At 42.2% G+C, this 21,257-nt stretch overlaps 1 protein-coding gene across 1 annotated transcript in view; it reads left to right on the top strand.

Moving 5' to 3' along the window:
* The window catches only part of LOC308110328 (protein sidekick-1-like), a gene marked incomplete at its 5' end in the record, with an annotated part of 289,129 nt that overhangs the window by 198,159 nt on the left and 69,713 nt on the right, over nt 1–21,257 (top strand). Inside the window, 4 exons of the mRNA XM_080464568.1 lie at nt 4,621–4,757; nt 6,056–6,203; nt 15,441–15,581; nt 18,574–18,755. Coding sequence (XP_080320694.1) covers nt 4,621–4,757; nt 6,056–6,203; nt 15,441–15,581; nt 18,574–18,755 — 608 coding nt within the window. The remainder of the gene's footprint in view (nt 1–4,620; nt 4,758–6,055; nt 6,204–15,440; nt 15,582–18,573; nt 18,756–21,257) is intronic.

The raw sequence follows: 21,257 nt of genomic DNA, 5'->3' as shown, positions 1-21,257 counted from the left end.
CATCCCAGATGTGCCACATGGTGGTCTGGGTATGAGCAGGCATCATTCCCATCTGCTCACAGTAAAACAGGCCACACACGTTTAAACTGTGTCCTGCTCTGCGACCCTCACAGCCTCATTATGGCCACTGTGAGAGAACAGGTAGCAGCATTTATATATTAATAAGCATTTCTGTCATATATTTATAATAGGCACTTATGATATATTCATGTAATTGCAGGGTAGAGGAGAGGGAGAGAGAGAGAGAACAAAGATCCACATCCCTCTGAATTATAGAGGGACAAGAGGTTATACATGTCACCCTCAGAGAGTGGGAGCAGATCTGTGTTTACATCCGCGTAAGAACACACGATGAACGTGTGTGTGTGTGCACGCACATCCGTGTGTGTGTATGTGCGCATGTATCTATGTGTGTGACTGACATTCTTGTTAGCTCCGTATCAATGGGTCACAGAGGCTAACAGACGCTGGCGGCTGCAGAGACAGACTAATTACCAGCAGGTTATTGGTTCAACTCCCGTAAGACCCATCCGTGTGTCCGTGAGTTTGTGACTGTGCTTGTGCTTGTGTGTGTGTGTGTGTGTGTGTGTGTGTGTGTGTGTGTGTGTGTGTGTGTGTGTGTGTGTGTGTGTGTGTGTGTGTGTGTGTGTGTGTGTGTGTTTGCAGGCCGGGTGTGAAGGTAGTTGCTCTAACATTCTCTGAGCTCATCCATTAATTAATATGATCATGTCAGCTCAGAAAAGAAAACATGGTTCTCATTTCCCTTCGCTCCCTCCCCTGCTTGGCGGCTTGTCCTTGCACTCTCCTCACTGCGCTGCTCGCCCGACTCTTTTAGCAGCTCCCTCGATTTTCTTGGTTCACACCTCCATTAATATTGAGATGTGAATTTGTACACAAGCGAAAAAGAACCGAGGCAGATGTTTTTAACCCCGCGTATCCCGAAGCAATTAATAGGAGTTTGCAGCCTGACAGTGGAGAGCCCTTTGACAGCGGACTCGCACGATCCTGAATAGTTGGAAATAATCAATAACCATATAAACACGAGATGCAGCAAGTTTACAAAGACTCGTTCGTTGTTGTTTCAGAGTAATGGTATTCGCTCTCTTCTTTGATCTCCTTTAATTTCTCTACTTGTGTTTTCCTCTGCGTGCACCTGCAGCCTTCACAAAACTACATTTAAAATCTACATTTGTCTGCCTCTCCTCCTCTACCGTTTAAAGAGAGTTACGATACACTAAACTTGCTTTAATTAAATGTGTGGATTGTCTTTATTGCTTTCATGAATATAACCGGATTGCTTTCATTGTTATTAATATGGCGGGAGTACACAGGGGATGGGCAAATGTCTGGAAAATTTATTTTTAATAGATGTGCTGAAATATATTTGTGGCGACACAGAGCCCGGACAGAAGCATTCGGACCAAACCATATTTAAAAAAGATATCGCCCTCTGGAACCGGTCCTGGACTAAACCCAAGAACTAACCTGGATGTTGGAGCCAAACTTATTCTACCGCACATATTTAACAGAACAACAAAACACAGGAAACAAATGTCTGCCTAATGAACAGTCCCAGCACACTGTCACAGACGTGCTGATGAGACACAAAAGCATAAATGTGTAATTACCTGCTCAGGAACACGCTTTTGTTTGGATGCGGATATTAAAGCTATACTCTGACAGCTTCTACCGCTTATGAAAAGTTGCAGTAGATTGTCGTGTATTGATGATTGTCACAGCATATTTAGGCGTGACGAGCACATAGTTGGTTTGGTTTAGTCGAGAGGCTTTGAAACAGGGCGAGAAAAGTTGATTTAAATCTGTACAAGTTTGTTTTGTTTTTTTTAAACTGGACGTGAGCACATGCAACCTTCACTTATCAACCCGTTTTATATTGTTTTCTTGATTTCTACAAAAAACCCAAAGCGAAGTTCAGTTCAGTGAAGACTACAAATTGTGGTTTTGTGGAGTTCCTGGGCTACGTGCCGACTGTTTCTTGGCGAGGATCAGGGACTTTTTGAAATCTACCTGGTTACTGTTGGCAGCCAAGAACAAATCCAGCCAAGTGCTTTGAGCCATTTTGAAGTTACTCTAATTCTGTTGTTATGAACATTTATGTAATATTTTTCCCTTGAACTTTATCAAGTCTGACTGGGAGTAGCACGATAAAGATGTTCCTAATAATATAATTGGCCTGGATGCATTTTATCAGCCATGTGTAATTTAGTAATTCAATGTATTAGCAGCCCAAATTAAACAAATACAGTATGCCGGTATTTTATCTTCGTCCTTTGATTCAGATTCATTGCTTTTCATTATGTTTCTGCAGAATAGAAACTCAAATGTTAATGTCAGAGAGGCACACAGCCTAAACTGTCTCTGTCACAGTTGGCTCATTATTTGCATTTTTCAGTAAATGCCAGTTGTTGCCAGCCTCTTAATGATAAATATGTCCTGTTCCTGATTGCTTTCTTAAGGAGCGCTAAATTCACTTTAACCCTTTAACTAGGCAGGTGGCCAGATTTTTTCTTTGTTTTCTTCTAAACAGTATATGAACGTGTTTTTTTCACTGATTAATGGACTCATTTTTCAGTTACTGCACCTGATGGATGAATTTATCTTCAAAATATGAAAAAAAAATATGTTTGAACATCAGCGCTGCGTACAACAAACTACTGAAAAACACAATCCGATTGTACAAAGGATGTGCGACTTCATATTAACTTTAAAGTATTGACAGATTCTTCAACAATACTTGATGGTTAAAATGTTCAATCTATTCCTATTATAGTTGTGATGCTCCTAAATACAGTTCATACGCCTGTATATTAATGAAAGGTTCATCAACACGTCATTAAAACTTTCTAATATATCACTTCCATCTACATTCACATCCTCCAGCATGAAATTGTGTAGAAGAATATCTACTCCTCCTCTTCAGAGTAATGTAAAGTCTGATTAGATTTTCTTCTGATAAAAATGTCCTTTTCGGCCTGAAGCTCTTGACAGTTAGTTGTACCTCTCATGCATCGGATCTCAAGATGATGTTTCAGGTCTCAAGATATGATGTTTAAGGTCTATGGCACATTTATTGGAAAGTGCAGTGCACAGGTTTCTCTACTCTTCAGCAAACCTTAGTAATGCAACGAAACACTTTTACCTCCGTATCACAGTGTAGCGGCAGAGAAGAGTCTCACTCCAGTCTGACTCAAGAAGTGTCAGTCTCTCTCTCCATCATCCAATGAGCTTGTTGAAATGATTTTGATCAATACAATTTTCCACCATCAGTTATTGTGCATCAGGGAAGTTTTACTTTAAGACAAGAATTCACTTTACATTTTTCTATTTGCAAATCCAGCTGTGACATTTGTCTCAATTCTGTTGAATGCGCCCCCCCCCCCCCCCCCCCACCACAAACTTTTGGTTGTTCTTGTTATACACCAGACTGATAATAGTTGTAGCTGCATAGCGTATTAGTATTCTTTGACTTGTTGTGGAGCCACTCCTCTCTTATCTTAGGCACGTTAAAGAGGTGTATACTTATTCATGACTTCTTTCCCCTTCAAATACACCTTGAGACTTTTTGATCAGACTTCAGAAATACTAAAACATACGTTTTTCCTTTTTTTTCCACTGTAAAGCCTCATGAACCTTTATGAGATGTTACAAATGGAATCTTGTCACAGGAGATGCATGCAGTCAACTTCTTGATGGTCCTTGAGGGGTTTCTCTTTGTTGTAGACCAAACAAAGATGTTATTTGTTGTTAATACTTTATGAGACTGTTAAGGTTCGGCTCAATGGTATCTGTGGTTCTCCATTTTAACCTCGCCATGAATGTGCCAAAGTGTTGTCGGGCAACACCGTAAAGCCCACATTCTCCCCAAAAGAGGACCTTACACTGGAGCTCCTACCCTGTTGGTGAGCACTGAAAGTATAAATGAGCTTCAATAGTTTTTATTACATTGACTTGACAGTTACAATACACTAATGAGAAAGAAATAAAAGGATTTGTCACATATACAATGTACAGCAAATATTTTGTCTCTGTTTTTAACCCATCTGTTATGGCCTCATAAAATCTACATAAATGACATGTCTCAGTGGAATGAAGCCATAACACAAAGGAAAGAAGCCACACAAGTGTTTCAGGTTGAAAAAGAAAATAAGTCTTTATTTCTGCAGTTTAGTTTTCCTCTTTTGCTGTGGGAGGAAATAGTTACAACGAAAAGTTCATCCTTAAAAAGTAGCAACTAAAAAGAGATGGAGACCCCGGTCAGAAAGGAACAGAAGAGAGGTAGGTGCAGAGCCAACCAAAACGTGGCCGTCCCACCTTGCATTTCCCTCAAACCAGACGAAAAAAAAGAGAAAAAGAAGACTCAAGTCTGATGATGAAAATTGGGACAGCCGGTGACCTCCAACTCACCTGGCCACACGTGACACCATCTCTAGGGAGCGGTGGGCAGCGTCTAGAAGTTCAGAGTCGGGGTTCTTGCTCAGACACCCACCATGGCAAACTGTCAGCTGGAGGGATTCAAACCTCTGACCGCAAGTTTGCTTGACAAATGTCCAAACGAATATGAGTAAACCTGATGAAGATCCGTGTCGTTCTTGCCCCCAGTGAGTTGCCGCACTCTCCTCGCTCCCTGACGGCTCGCCTCAATGACTCCGACTCCCGCTCCGTCCTGCTCTCCTGGCTACGCCCCTTCGATGGGAACTCCCCGCTTCTGTACTACCTGCTGGAGCTCTCCGAGAACAGTACGTATAACCGTGTGTGCCTGTGTGCGCGTGCATATGTCCATGTCCGTCTCTGGGCATACTTGATAGCTTCTGAGAAGCAAACAGCTGCTCACTTGCTGTCTACCAGTCACTCACATGCACTCGTTTTCTGGCATATGGAAAATCATGTAGTTGTGTAAAAGTACTCGTAGGTTCCATATAAATAAATACTTCCTTCACCCTGCCTTTTCCTCCTCTCGCTCCCTCTCTTTGCATCTCACCCACCCTCTCTCTCTACCGCAGATGTTGTAACAGCAGGCTGGCTCCCTGTCAAATAAGAAAGGAGAAAGGGAAAAGGAGGAAAGAAGGATGGAAAGTATGACAGGGAGAACAGATTGGAGAGAGACGGATGGAGAGCTGCTCACTCCTGCTGGAGGCTGAGGATGCTGGGCGCTGAGCGTCACACGCACAGCCGAGCTCTTGGCTCATGAATGTGGGAGCTGGACTGATGAGAGCAAATATCAAATGTTAATCCTCATTCTAATAAGAGCAGCACCACAAGTGTGACTTGAAGTTGTTGGGGTTTTTTTTGTTGTTGTTCTTGTCACCATTACACAGCTGCCGTCTGACAACCGCGAAAATACAGGAAAATAATGGCAGAGAGTACGAGAGGAGAAAGGTGCTATCTTGGGAGAGAGAAGGGAAAATGTGGCACCGGGGAATAACAGACTAGAGATAAAGGGAAAGATGAAGAATGCAGAGAGCTTAAATGTTTGGTCAATTTCAGTGAGGGATGAATCCAGACAGTAAGGAATGGATCTGAGTTTTTTTGCACCCTGATTACCTGTTCCATGCTTGATATATATATTGGATTTATTTGGATTGTGTTTGAGAGCGAAAAGCCAGCTGTAAATATATTTTCATGACACATTGGCTCTAATGCGCTCGGTTTTCACTTAAAAATGGCCACTATCGTTCTCACTTACAGAGATCCACATGTGGCTGGTACAATAATAGGGATAATACTGCATCTGTCCACGGTATCGTCGGCAGGAAGACTGAAAGATAAGCTGGCAACAAGCTGGCAGCAACACACAGCAACATCTGTGCTTTTTTATCAATCTTCCTTCCTTTAAACTTACTTTCCTTTTGCATTCTCAGCTACTTCTTTCCTTTAGAATTATCTCCATCACCCCCTCTTTCTCTTTACTTTGCCGCTTTTATCCATTCCTCCCCCTTTTTCTGTTTGATTTATTGGCCCTGAGTGTTCCTGCGTCTTTGTTTGTCCTGCCTCAGCCAGATATTATCAGCCTCTAATCTTTATGTCTCGTGTCTAGACTCTCCATGGAAGGTCTACCTATCAGAGGTCGATCCCGCTGTGACCGAGGTATCGGTGGGCGGGCTCACGCCTGCCAGAACCTACCAGTTCAGACTCTGCGCCGTCAATCAAGTGGGCAGGGGTCAGTACAGTGCTGAGACGCAGAGGTAAGAGCACGCTGCGCACGTTCACGGGCGCGGTGGGGCTGCACAGTCAGTGCTGCCGACTTTATCAAACACACGCTCTGCAATATGCTCCGTGATGCCCAACTGCAAATTCACTGATGCTTTCTAAAAAGCATGAAACCAATTTACTAAAGTGTAGAACATGCCACGATGTGTGTGAAATAGTTTAGCTTTTTTTTTTTCCTTCTTCTATCCACCTCTGCTCCGTTTCTGTGTAATAGACTTGGTCACACGGCCTTAAACAAACAGGGAATGAATAAAGTGGAACCTTTCTGCAGTAAAATGGCAAAGCGTGTGTGTGTGTGTGTGTGTGCGTGCGTGCGTGCGTGCGTGTGCGCATGTGCGTACAAGCTTGCCAGTCACTTTCCGTTGCAAATGTTAAACACGCTGAAATTAGCTGCTCCACGAGTGTGTGCTTGTCTTTGTGTGTATAAAAACAGGAGGGAGTGTGACTTTGTCCAAAAAGCAAATAGCTTGCATTGCAGATGTTTCATGTTTGTGCTCGCCTTCGCTTGTGTGTGGGAGTTTGTGCGTTTGCGTGTTTCTCCCAAGAGAAAACACTAATGGGGGTAATTACGATGCCTTAGCACTGATGGAACTGCACGGAGAGAAAGAGGGTTGGAGGAGGTGTGGCAGGCCTCTCAACAGTTTTGCCCCTGAATACACACGTGCATCGAATTTCTGACGCGCAACACAACAGATGTGGTCGTGCATCGCAAAGCAGAGGCACGCTCACACACGTGCACGCGCAGGCCATTGTCTGACTGAGGAAACTGACCATAGGCAGATGCCAGTTGTAGTTCTGCCAAATAAACTCGGCAACAACAGTCGCTGTGATTGCTGCCGTCGCACATTCACACACCTCAGATTACACTCTCCTTTCAGTTCCCGTCTTTTCAACTTCTTCTCTTATCTCTTCTCCTTTTCTCTGCGCTGCGTTTTTTCCTGCTCTGTTCCCTTTTATTCAAAAATCTTTTCTAACTAATCCCCCTGCTTGTTTGTCATTATTCCGCTCCTTCCCGTCCCTCTCTTCTTCCTCCTGCATGAAGCAGCTTTTGTGTTGGGCTGCCATTCTGCTACCTAGTTCTCAGTCCAAAGTTGGTTGTTAGAGACCCGGGAGAATAGATTGGATTGATCCTCCTTTAATGAAACTCTGGCAGACAGACAAGCCATTGCTGGTCAGTGTATCAGAGCAGACGGATACGTTTCTTCTTCAGTCTTCGTCTCATACGTTACCACACACACATACTGTACACACACTTCCCTTTTCATCTGCTGGATGTTAGCGGGGGAAGACACACACACACACACACACACACACACACACACACACACACACACACACACACACACACACACACACACACACACACACACACACACACACACACAGAAATTCACTAGCAGGCACAGTTGCCAGACTGTTTGCAGCACATCACACACTCAGGAGAGTGAAGCAGATTAAAAATGTCCTGCAGAAGCTCTGAGCAGCCCAGTGAGAGGGATGACAAAATGCAGTAATGTGGACAGAGAGAGGGAACAGGACAGAGAGAGGAGGAGATGCTTGTAATATTGATGACAAAAAGCCCTTATTAAAGTTTGAACTTCCAGCTGCTTCTCTACTCTCCAGTTTTGTTCTCGTCCTGATTAGGATCTTTGTCATAACAGCATCAATTCATACCTTCATCTCCCCCCTTTTCTCTTAGGGTTAGGGTTTATTCTTCCTTTTGTTCAATAGGGTTCAGAGAAGCACACGAGTTGCTGCAGACACGTACATTACAAGAAAGCTCTGTATGTGAATGAAGTTTGATCAATGCCAGAAAACATTAACGCAATCTAAATTCAGAAATCCAGGCGAAGGCTTCCAAACCCACAATCTGCACGCGGACTGACTCATGCATGACCTGCTCCCACGCCATTAGCATCTCTAAAGAGGAAACATTAGCAGTGGAAAGACAGATTATACATAAATGCCTTGAACTCCAGGCATCATCAGCACTTTAAAGCATCCATCTCAATTCTTTTCCACTTTGTCCTTGTTTTTTGTTTGTTTTTTTATTATTGCAGCTGTTGCGACACATCACACTTTAGCAGTGTAGATTATTTCATACACATAGATACACAGCTGTAAAAAGTCACAACAGGAATTTCTCTGACTTCTTCCTCAATGCAAACAAACCAAAAAAAAAACCTGAATGAACTGAACTGATATAAAGCAGCAGGTTAGGCCATCATAAACAGATACTGCCGATAAAGGCAAAACACGAGACCCGCACAGTCCAAAGATACTCATAAAGGCCCATTTATTTATTGTATCAGTACTTTGTGTTATATATTACATTCTTGCAACCATTCGGTTGCCATTTACATTGTTTCACTTCGCTGTATGTTCACCCTCAGGCGCTTTATTAGACCCTTTCCCAACAATTACATTAGGCTCTCTGAACATACCAGACGTCCTGAGGTATTTCCAGCAGCACCTTTCATGCTTGGATTGTCTAAAGAAGACACTATAAGCTTGGAACATGACTATAATTTTAAAGTTCATGTGAGAAATATGTAATATAGAAAGCCTTTAGGCCTCATTGACCTAATTTCCCTCATGTTTGTTATATCGTTCCAGCACATAGAACATACTAAGCTGTCTGGATTTACAAGTCCTGCATTGTTCATGTTAAAATCAGTATTTCAAAAAGAGTGAAGACATTTTGACACATGCTTTATACAGACATTTCTCAATCAAGTTCAGTAATGTCAAATGATATATAGACTTCACTTATGGAGCATATTGTACAAGATTTTGCCGTGTGGGCACCTTGGGGTTCACAGTCTTTTGACTTGACGCATGGATGGAGTGAGATGAGGGGTTCGATGTGGAAACACAGGGATTGCAATATGACTTATTCTATCAACCATCACAGACATTTGAGATAAAATAGAAATATAAGATGAGCTGAATCCTGTCATGTTTAATTTGCCTATATGAGCCTCAGCCTTTCTACCTTCTGCAATGATAATTTAAGTTGTAAAAGCTGTTTGATTGTAAGATCAATGGGGTGAACATGTGTATCACTCTGCTTTGAGATGTGTATACAAATCGCATCAGACTGTATAGAATTGAAAATATAGTTCCCTGGACATTTACAGCAAAAACAAAAAAAATAACCTTCTGGCATTGGTCGTTGAATCCAAATATATGTACATTTTCCAATAATGACTTTACGCGTTTTACTTTTCATTAGGTTTATTTAATTAACCTGTAACATTAGAGGTCAGCCTTTATTTCCGTTGAGCTGAATAGATCAGCATCGCTGCTGTGTCCCCTTCATGGTCTCAGTATTGCGACAGCTAATTAGATGTTAAAATTAAAAAAAGAAGACCAGAAAGTTTTAAGAGCAGATAAGGATCAGTTATTGACCGGTATAGACTGAGGCTGTGTTTTATACATTCATGCATTTCTTTATCGAAGTCGACCTTTCCCTGTGTCGTCTTGCAGGAGATTCCTCTCATTTACATGAAAATGAAAACCTCCATTATTCATGTTGCACGCAAATTTCCGGCACGGTGAACCCAATCAAGTCTAGTTCTGAATCAGGTTCTTACATCTCCTCTAAACAAAATCATATTGTGGCTAAAGCTGCCTGCAATAAGTGATGATTAGCTCATAATTTCAGTTTCTGTAAAGTAATGAGGCCCAACTGTTCAGCATGATGTTTCACTTTTATTAGGGATTAGAGACTTGTTGATAAATAAGTAATGAGTGAGGACTGAAGCGATCGCAGTCGGGGAAAACTTCTCAACAAGAAAGGCTAATACTTCATGTCATAGATCTAACCCTATATCAATAATAATAAACTGTAATTATCATTACTTTTAACAAGAGTAAAAAAACCATCCATAAAACACTGAAAAACTGAAGAATCTTTGAAATACCTTGGTGCACATCCAGCGAGGGATTTAATTGATTGTTATGAAACGATGTTATAAACTAATGAGTCATTATTACAATTTCTCCAATGTTTTCTTGTAACTAATTGTCATGCATCATCATGTAGTCCCAGCAGCTTGTTAATGTTTCTTAATTATCAAACCATTCCTCATTCAGTCCTTAGAGAGGCTAACTAGAAATTTAATTTACATGCAAAGATGTGATCGTGTGTGTTGAGACTGATGATGATGGACAACTGTTGCTCTGTTTTTGTCTGAAATCAATCATCACTGCCTTCCCTCTGAAACACTTGTTGGAGTGTTCAGGTTGCCCGTTTGTCCTTTCATATATTGGGACACGCGTTTTGTTTCCCACTGCCGTTTGTCCATTCTGGTATCGAGGGCATTTTATTCAAATTTGATTCACACATCCAGTCTCGCTGAAACATTCACTCATTAGGTTTTGATGGCCAAAGGTCAAGATCACTGTGACCGGATGAATTCTCATTAACGCCACATATCTGCAGACCCTCCATGGAATTTCTTCCATTCTCCCACACATGTGCGCTCTCACTTAATCAGGATTTAGTTGGCAAAAGTCAGCGTCGCATTATGTTTTTCCATTTTTCTGTGGGAACAGGATGCCAGTGTTTTAAATCATTCCTCTACAGCAGGGGTTTTCAATCTGTTTCCCACCTCCACCCCCATGGAGCCTGTACCTCACCACGGCATAGATACGACACATTTTGTCTGCAACTGCTGCACTTGAGTGTATTTTATTATTTCATTATTTACCCCTTACAATTACAACTAATGACAATTTGTGTTGCAATGAATACATGTAAAGTTTCATAGTCCACATATTACTTTTCACAAAGATTTCTTCTCACAGCTGAAACAAATGACCGCAGATTTTACTTTTTTTTTTCAATTGGCAATTGATGCTGGGAAAAGAAATAACCTCACTGATTTTTTAGTTTTTTTCTGCCACTGAGCCACTGAATGAACCTCCTGTGCCCTCAGTAGGATCGGCCCGCCCCGCAGTCTTGATTAGATATACAGAAAAATCAACTGCAGATTGAGGAATAAACAGCTATGCAGCTGCAGTCCTATTTAATTTAATTTGTGGTGTTTCAACATGTGCATGTGGAAGTATTTTTTATTTTCTTTTGCCTTTAGGTCGTACACGTCAAATAACGTCTAAATCACTCCATCGACTGAGCTGACCTGCCTTCTGCTGCTTCCCAGAACAACCCCAGAGGGGCAGATATCATGCTCCGAGAGGCAAAATAAACCCAGTCTCCCTGCAATGATTAGTGACAGTCTTATCTTTATTTGTGCAAGTGTTGCAGGATGGATTTTTAACAAGGAGTTTGTAGTCTTGACTTGTCACTGGCAGGTCCACCGCTCTTTGATTGATCGATCAAGAGTCAATTAAATGTTTCTACATTCGAAACCAAGAGGTCTCCTGAGGGTTGTTTTTTTTTTTTCTACTTTTAGTTTAAACACATTTCTATCTCTGTTTGCACACCATCATGACTGGTGTTCTTAGAGAAATGTCTAAGATGAATGCTAAAATTACAACATACAGTAAATGCTGTTCATTAAAGTTACAGCAATATAACTCATGTATAGAATGAACCAACGTGCTGCATCAGGTAGGCATTTCTTGTAAGAATATGTTAAAAGTATATCATACTTTCCTGTCAGTCCCTTTAGTCTGTCAACCTTCTACATTTATACAGTTTCCAACCTCCGGTGCAACAGCAAAGCATTTAAAGGAGACGAGAATTACAAAAACATGCTCGTCCATTCTTCTACTTGTACTCAGTCGTTAGCACACTTTTCCCTTTTTGCATGCCTTACTGCTACCTCTGTTCGCATCACTCTTTCTCACTCTTTTTCCAGCTGGATCAACACTTTCGTATCGTGTTTAAATAAGGACAGGCTTAAGCGTCCCAGTAACACCACTAAATGTGAGAGTCGGACATGGATTTAGCAAGAATGCCAGCAGGCATTAGACTGTGGAGAATGACACAGATAGAAACGTTTCCTAATTCCCACAGAGCACTGAGACCCACAAAATACACCCCCTCTCCTTCTTGCTCATACACCAGAAAGTATGTACACTTCCTGCAGAAAGTGTCCTCTTTTCCTTAATAACAGGGGACGGAGAAAGTGTGTCACACGGCTTTTAGTTTGCTGCAGTGTTTGTTTTGTTTGGCTGCAGAACATGTGTGAATGTTTGTTAGTCTACGGTTGTGGATCTGAAGTTTCGTGTGAGTGGGATGGTACGAAGTTTGTATTTTTAATCTCCTGTGTGAAGTACTTGTCCTCATGCTGAACCCACTGTATGAAATATTTACCCGTGGTTCGGAGGGAAATAAGGCGATTCCAGAGGAGTTTCTGCCACCGAGCGAAAGCGTGTCAGCTTGCGTTTTTACTTGGAAGCGGTGAGTGACCGCGTCTGTTTAGTACTGTACTGTTGTGTAGCGCGAGTTTGCGTCTCCGTATTAATGTGCACCATCAATTTCAGTCAAACGCAGTGACATAGTTGAGGAATATATATACCTCATTTCCAGACAGCTACTCTAATGCCCATCTCATTCACACCAGGCCCATTACTCTCTGTGTGTGTGTGTGTGTGTGTGTGTGTGTGTGTGTGTGTGTGTGTGTGTGTGTGTGTGTGTGTGTGTGTGTGTGTGTGTGTGTGTGTGTGTGTGTGTGTGTGTAGCACCTGGTGCCTGACAGTGCCTAACCTAATGGAAGTAAAGCACAGCTGTAAAACCACTGGCCTGTGCTATATATCCGCCTGCGCGACTCTCGAGCTAACAGCTTTCACACCCCTGCTCTCACACACACACACACACACACACACACACACACACACACACACACACACACACACACACACACACACACACACACACACACAGCTATGCTTATACATTTAAAGAGGCGTACAGATTCAGACACACAAATAGAGGGAAGCACGAGTCAGCTAATGGTTCAATCATTCGAACTGGGGCACGTGAGCTGGGGAAAGGGTGGGGGGGGGGGTGTTAAGGGAAGGAGGGGGGGGGTCGAGTCGGAGGGAGAAGGTAACGTAAATCTCCACACATAATCCATGGAAGGGAAAAGACCATCGGATGTAGCAGTCTGTCTTAAGCTGGGAGAAAGTTGTTTGTTTGTGTGTGTGTGTGTGTGTGTGTGTGTGTGTGTGTGTGTGTGTGTGTGTGTGTGTGTGTGTGTGTGTGTGTGTGTGTGTGTGTGTGTGTGTGTGTGTGTGTGTGTGTGTGACCACATATGGCTCTGATTACGTTTGCTGAGCTGCTTACAGTAAAGCCAGAGGCTGGACCAGCTCAGCCTGTGTGCTTTACCAAGCATGAGAGGGCCGAGAGCTTTAATCACGCGCGAGGTTGGGAGGGGGGAACGGAGGAGGAGGAGATGAGTAAAAGATAGACGGATGAAATAATTGAGGCCAAAGGACGGCATGGAGGAGAGGTGAAAGTTTGCAGATGGGAGGAGAAAAAAAATTGAGAAATAGTTCGAAATGTCAAAGAAGAAATGGGGGGAACGCTCTGGAGAGACACGGGAGGGCAAAGGCAGTGAGGGTTCACAGTGTCTCGCTGGAAATAAAAAAAAGACAAGCTCTTTGTGCATTCTATCCTAATAGTGATTGTACTATCTTCTGCTGTCACACTGTACAGCTGCTCTTCTGGGGGGGGGTGTTGTTGAAGCTGAAATTTACGCTTTCCAGAGAAGGAAGCTTGAATATAAATCAAAGACAAGTAGAAAAAGCTTGGAGTTACAATGAGAGAAATAGCACAGAATAATAACAATAACCTGCAACATCCTGGACGGGAAATCACGATTTGGTCTCATAAGCTGCTGGCGAATGAAACTAGCTTGGAGGTAATAAATGTTTTTACATTTGTTGTTTTAAACACCCGGTCTCAGCTCGATCGTTCCCAGGAGAAATCCTCGAGTACGCTGGAAGTGATGCGTTAAACGTTTCTTGCAGCAGCGGTTTGTTTGAAATAAATGAACAGTATAGCCAGAAATGAAAAACAAATGTATTAAATGAAATTGGAAGATACACCAGGAGACAGGCGGCGAGACAGCTGAGCACAGAATTCAATAAGAATTCATCAGCGCTGCTTAAGCTGTGAGATGATGTTCCATAATAAGCTACAGCTTCGTCGCTGACAAACACCGTAATTTGTTTGTAGACTATATGACCCCTAGTGTAGAAAAGATGAAGTTACTCAGGAAGGAATATTGCTATAAAAGGTTCTTGGTTTATTTTGCCGACCTACCTATTATAGTGTTCCTGTGCAGACTGTGTGATACGCCATAGCAGGTCACTTGGCGATAATAAGCTCTGAACCTACACTAATCCAGTCTCACCAATATATTCATGATAAATTGCCCAATAAAATAAACTGCCTGCTTGTGTGGATGAGAATTCATTACTTTTGTCCGAACCCGAAATCTGTGTACACACTGGAATCAAGTCACTGTAAAGAAAGTAGTTATAGGACTGATTAAAGTTAAAGTAAGTCTTCAGAAAGCAAATAGATGTTAATGCAGTGTCTGCAGAATGAAATTATGTGTACGTGTATTGAGGTGGTCATGTTTTTCATACATTGTGAGCGTTCAATCCACCAGAGTCGGCCATGTTTAAAATAAACATACTAAAATGATGATAAAGTCGAGGTTTCTCACAGCTGCTCATCAAGAACTTCCACTATTTGTTTTTTGCTTCGAGCGCCCACACAGCCGCAACAGTTACTGGTGGTACGACAACATTGGTCCATGTGTGTAACATTCAGCATAAATGAACTTTGTACAATGTCTCCAGAAGGTATTAAAACACACGCCTGTGCCTAAGTTAGTAATTCTGTACGTACACACACGATTAGATTTTTCTTTTTTGTATGAGAAATGACAACAGAGGCCGCCAAAATGTGGAGGTGGATTCATATTTAAAGCTTAGGTTAAGAGTTACAAGTAACTAGAAGTAAGATGAAGTAAGTGAAATGTCCCAAAAAAGTATTAAAACAAATGCATATGAGTAAAGTGGTTGTGTTCCATTCACATCTATTGATATTGTCACATTTTAGGAGCAGAAGTAATGTCCACTTTATGCACCAACTACATTTATTTCATGGTTGTGCTAAGGTTTGCATAATGGTTAAACCACTATTAGTTAACTGTCTTGACAGAATGACTGCAAGCCAACGTGAAGTCCCTCAAATTGATGTAAACACAACTGTGTGTGTTTGTCAGGTTGATGCTGCGGGAGGAGGCGCCCAGTGCTCCTCCAAAGAATATAGTAGCCAGCGGGCGTACAAACCAGTCCATCATGGTCCAGTGGCAGCCTCCACCAGAACCCCAGCTGAATGGAGTCCTTCGAGGATACGTGCTCAGGTAAACGCACACACACACACACAGGATCATTGACATGTTTTTTTATTCACAGCTTCATTAAGTCGACGTTAGAGTCACAGACAGGAAACAAAGGACGAGGTGGGTTGGTATGGAATGCGTCACAGGCGACATGTATGCAGCAGTGTTGTTGTTCGCTCGTCAGTCTGGAGAACATCAGAAATCTGGAGCGCATGTCCGACTTGGAGTGAATTGAAGGATTGACGAATGTTTCTACCTTGTCACAGCATCGAGTAATGCAAATGAAAACCTTTTAAACATCTGTTTGATGGAGCAGCAACTTCTCAGAAATACATATCAAACCTCAGTTTTCTTGTTATATTCAACCGTATACAGTTTCTCTATTTCTAGAGATGTCATGTTACTCAAAGATTTCCATATTAAAACTTAGATTTACAGTAATGGCGTGGTTTATAAATCATTCCAGGGCTTTAAACACTTGCCAGGCAAGCTGCCATCGACAGGTTGTCATGGTTTTGTTTGTATGGGTGTCCGCCTCAGGTACAGCAGCTACAGCTGCCAGAAAAATGGTGAAACTGGTGTCAAATTACACGTACTCATTGCCGCTTGTCATGAAGAGATGCTTAAGGTCGACTAAAAGATGCTCTCTGAAAGAAAAGCCCTGAAACTGCAGATGTCACATTGAAACGTGGATCTTCTCTTAAAGACATGATTCATATTGTTCTGAAAGGCATATTTTCCTCCCATGTTAAAAGAAGACATCAATGCTTTGTGTGATAAATGGCTATTATAGTATAAAGTCTGAAAAAAAGCATTACTGAATTAGAGCAGACACAATGTGAAGTCTTGTGAAATATATTCAGGATTCCTTATTTTCAGGTATTTCAAAAGGGACGTTTCCACACTTTTGTTATCAAAATAACAGCTCCTTCCTGGATAACGATCAGTCAGAGTAATGGAGCAGTGTGTTTTTCTCTGGATAATTTGAAGCAGAAACGGCACAATGTGTTTTTACTCGTGTAAGCCAGTATTTTGACCGTTAATTTTATTCATCAGCGTTGCAACTGGTCGAAGAAGATAGACTTCTTTGCAAATCCTGAAAGCAGAGCAGTTCAATGTAATCAAATAATGTGTTTTTCTTTTCTAAGAGATTGAGGTAAAAAATAACATCCGTTTGGTATCGTACTAAACTAAATTAACCAAAAAAATGTGCATCAACCAAAATTCACCAGTTCATTTATCAAAGTCTGACATAGTTTGAAATATCTTTTTTTGTATTGTGATGTGCTCAAAGACATTTCAATTAATTTATTCTTTCATATTCTTTGCAGTGATTATTAGGTTGCACAAAGGGACCATCAGCTCGTTGTTTCTGAAAACTGAACTGGTTATTCAAATTATATGATGCTTCTCCGGAAAATTGGTTGACGGAGTTTCATTTTCTCCCATCAAGTTCATAACATGCTGCAACAAATACCAAGAACTTCAAAATTTGATTATACATGCAGAATTCATGACATACTTAGATAACTGTGCCTAACTTTCTTACAGCAGAAGATATCTGTATTAATGGCTGTATGAAACCATAGGCAATAAGAAGCCTACACTTACACTTCCGGTTTTGCATTAAGCCTTATTTTATCATTTTAATTCATCTTTAGCATATTTACATTTAATTCCGTTCTAAAAATGTCTGTTTTAATAAATTGGTTAACAACGTTCTTCTCCAATTATTAATTTTTATAATGGCTCCTCACAAATTAAAAGGAAAAAAGAAATCATGCTAGAAAGACTTGAGATCTCTTGAGCCCCGCTCAACACTGGTCCAAACAATTATAAAAGTGCTAATGGGAGCGCTGATGAAATCACTGAAAAAGTACATGACGGTAGTTTAATTAAATATGTACAGAAATCTCTCATCCGGCCTTCCGCTTTCCGTCCTGCCTTGTGTAACTTCACACATGTGAGGCGTTGGTCTCTGAGCACGCTGAGGCAAGCTCACGCTTCGTCCACCGTCCCTTTGACGTCCACCTAAAGTGTGACACAATGCGTGTAATCAAACTGGTCTGCTGCTGCCTCACACAGATTTTGCATGTAATTTTAGAAGAAGGTCTCACGTCGGCTCCAGAAGTCAGCAGGAAGAGTAGAAGCACACACTTCTACACTCCTGTGTCATTTCGGCGAGATAGGACAGAGCTTCCACAACCTCCTTCCTCTGATTTATCAGCTGGCAGCTTCTCACTCTCTTTCCTCTATTTTCTCTCTTCTTCTTCCTCCTCCTCCTCCTCTTCTCGGGGTGGGTGTCAGTGTGTCAGGAGAAAAGAGAGGTTATCTTCTCTCCTCTGCACAGATCCCCTGTCAACCTCCAGTATCCCCCCACTCTGTGCACCCCTGTTTGTGTGTGTACGAGCATGTTTCCGTGTGTGTGTGTGTGAGAAAGAGAGAGAGAGAGAGAGAGAGAGAGAGAGAGAGAGAGAGAGAGAGAGAGAGAGAGAGAGAGAGAGAGAGAGAGAGAGAGAGAGCGCTGACTCGGCCGGTCAGAATATCCTGTTACAGTGAATAGGCGTCATATTAAAACGCTGGCATGGGGATTATTACTCCATTGAGCGCCATCAGATATGTACAATACCAACGTGGTCCTGCACCTCCCTGTCTCGTCAGCTCATATATCCTTTTAAGTGGACACTTATATCACATGTAGTAAAGTGAAGGTCTTGAAGGTGCACCATTCAGGCATGTCTTTGAAGGTTTTCGATCTTTTGAAATGTTTAGGGGGACAGAAGACAGATAAAAAAAAAAGGTATCGGCTTCATCGGCTCAGAGTTTTGAAAATGTCCATAAAGACTTTGGAGGAGTCAAACAATTGTAATTTTGCACATTTAGTTTGCACACTGGTTTCATATCATATTATTATTAGATACACAGATCGATCGACCGACATCTATGTGCAGGTATAAGCTCTTTATTTACACTTGTTTTGCTGCAAAGTAACTTTTCTCCGGTGTTTGTGAAGGTACCGTCTGGCAGGGCTGCCAGGGGACTACCAGGAAAAGAATATCAGCAGCCCAGAGACCAACTACTGTCTGCTGAAAGATCTGATCATCTGGACGCAGTACCAGATCCAGGTGGCTGCCTACACAGGGGCTGGCCTGGGTGTCTACAGCAGCCCTGTTTCTGAGTACACACTGCAGGGAGGTGAGCGTCATGTGCACACACACACACAGACACACACACACACACACACACACACACACACACACACACACACACACACACACACACACACACACACACACACACACACACACACACACACACACACACACACACACACTATACATTTAGTTTCTCATTCATGATTAGCAATATAAACATACCAATGTATTCCTTTAACATACTGCATCATTATTTTTTACAAGTTCTTCTTTGAATCCTGAACCAAAGCAGCTTTGCATCTGGTCAGACCCACAATAAATGAATAAAATGCAAATATGTTCCCACACTTTTTAAAACGCTGTACAGATGGTCTGCAAAATGGTTAGCTTGATCATAATATTTAAAAATAGATTGATTGTTAATCACATGAATATTAAATAATTCAGGATGCAGCAGCATTATTTCCTGATGGTTTTGTCTGATAACAGATTGTTGCCACGCACACCGACCACTTGGAGATGTTGATACTCTATCCAGGGTAAAAAGCAAAGCTTCTGTCTTTGGGTTTTTAATGCAGGTGGAGTAGATTAATAGAGAGAGGAAAGGTCCATTAACCGATTTAAGGAGGATTGTGCACCTTATCTATGTGTCACTAAGGTCTTAAACTCACTGAGACCTTGAGTATTAAAGTGTTACTGACCGATTTTAAAGAAACTTGAACTGTGGTCTTTGAATGACAACAGATGGAGGGGGCGGGGGTTTGGAGGTGGATGGCGTTCACAGACTCACAGTGTGGGTGTTCATATTTTTTCAATTTGATGCCAGATCAGGCCGGCCTTGTAGGATTCAGCTGGTGGCTTGTTGAACAATTGAACAATCCTCAAACAATATCAGGATTTTTCTTTTGGGGGGATAAAAGCTTACTGTACGGTATGTCTGTTTATCGACCATCAAGTTTTCTGCCTCAGAATCTGGGCTTGACTTGCAACTAAAGACATATTTGAACATGTTGTATGTGCTGAGGCATTTACATTCATTGGATACAGAAGCTAAAGGTAAGATGGTCTCTGTTGCCTGGCGGGTTTCACTCGCTCAACTTTGAGGCAATCCGTCTGACGCAGCTCACACTTGTGCTGAAGTTGCCCCCGAGGCATCGCCCCATGGGCACAGTAACTCCAGTCAACTGGGAGGAGACCCTGGAGGCGGCCCAGGACCTGCTGCAGGGACTACATGTCCCATCTGCCCCACAAAGCTCCGTGGGATACTGCAGCAGGAGCCGGGTGGAAGTCACGGGCTAAGAGTTCCTGTACGACTCTATAAATACATAATATGACTTCTAATAGTGTGTTTATTGTAATAAACAGAGCTGCACAGCGGAACACACTTTCAGCTCCTTCCAGAGTAAATCAATGAAGCGGTTGTGGAGGAATGTAAGTGAAGATTGTAAAGAGAGAGGAGAGGAAGTGGTTGTGGGGCTAAATCTTCTTTAAACACGTGCTCGTCTCTTCCTGACTTTTATTCCAACAGTATATTATCATTATTAAAGATAGACTGAGCTGCACACACACACACACACACACACACACACGCTCTCGCACACGTACATAAAACCCACAGTCATTATTACAAGAGTTTGGGACAGGTTTATAGACTCAGGAGAGGGAGTTAGGCTCATTAATTATTCTAATGTGGTTTAATGGGAGTGGCTGCGATGGATTGGACATTTTCTCCTTCTCTCACTGTCTCTGAGAAGATGTGGCTGGACTCGGTGTAAGTCTCTGATAACATTTCTTTCCTCCCGCTTTCTCGCGAGCTGCCGTGCGCGCATACTAAGATTCCCCCAAAGGGCAGAGTTTAGTGTTTTATCTGGAGCTGTGAGCTGCGAGGGGTTAGAAGCCAGTCCCCAGGAGTACAGTCAGCGTAGCAAGGAGGGGGAGAGCATCTTTAACATCAATTAATCTTCAGTCTCGCTCTCTATCTTCTCATTCGTTGGCTCCCTTTTTTGCACCATCTCGTTTTTTTGCTGGATTTTTTTTTCTTACTTTTGCTCTGGTTTCTGCAGTGTATGTGTGCGCGTGTGCGCCATGCATTTGCATGTGTGTTTAAACCTGCCGTCTGACCATTTCTGCTCAAATATGAGATGTAAAGGGCATTCCCATCATGCAACAGGGCATTATCACTCCGTGGCTCACTGGCCTCAGCATAAACCCCTTACAGTGTAATCACCATAACGTGTGCCCATAGACACATGGAAATATTTTACCCAGTCACTCGTCTCCCTCTTCCCAGCTTTAACACTCCTCCTTCTGGACCTCCTCGCTCTCTCCAACCCGACCCGCTGCTCTGATGGATTCATCATGACACATGAGGATCCACATGCAAAGAGCCATTTGCTCGCTCACGCAGAGCAAGAGTAAACACAGGAGATCCTAGTGCAGTTCCTGAAGTGAATGAAGCAAAATGTGTTCAGCACTTGTTTACAATATTTACCTCCTGCCAACCTGCATTTATTTCTCATCGAACAAATAACCCAGATTTTTA

This window comes from Lipophrys pholis (genome assembly GCF_963383615.2).
Source record: "Lipophrys pholis genome assembly, chromosome: 5".
In the NCBI taxonomy this organism is placed as follows: Eukaryota; Metazoa; Chordata; class Actinopteri; order Blenniiformes; family Blenniidae; genus Lipophrys; species Lipophrys pholis.
The sequence above is the reverse complement of the archived record's forward strand: the minus strand, read 5'-3'. Positions and strand labels throughout refer to the sequence as shown.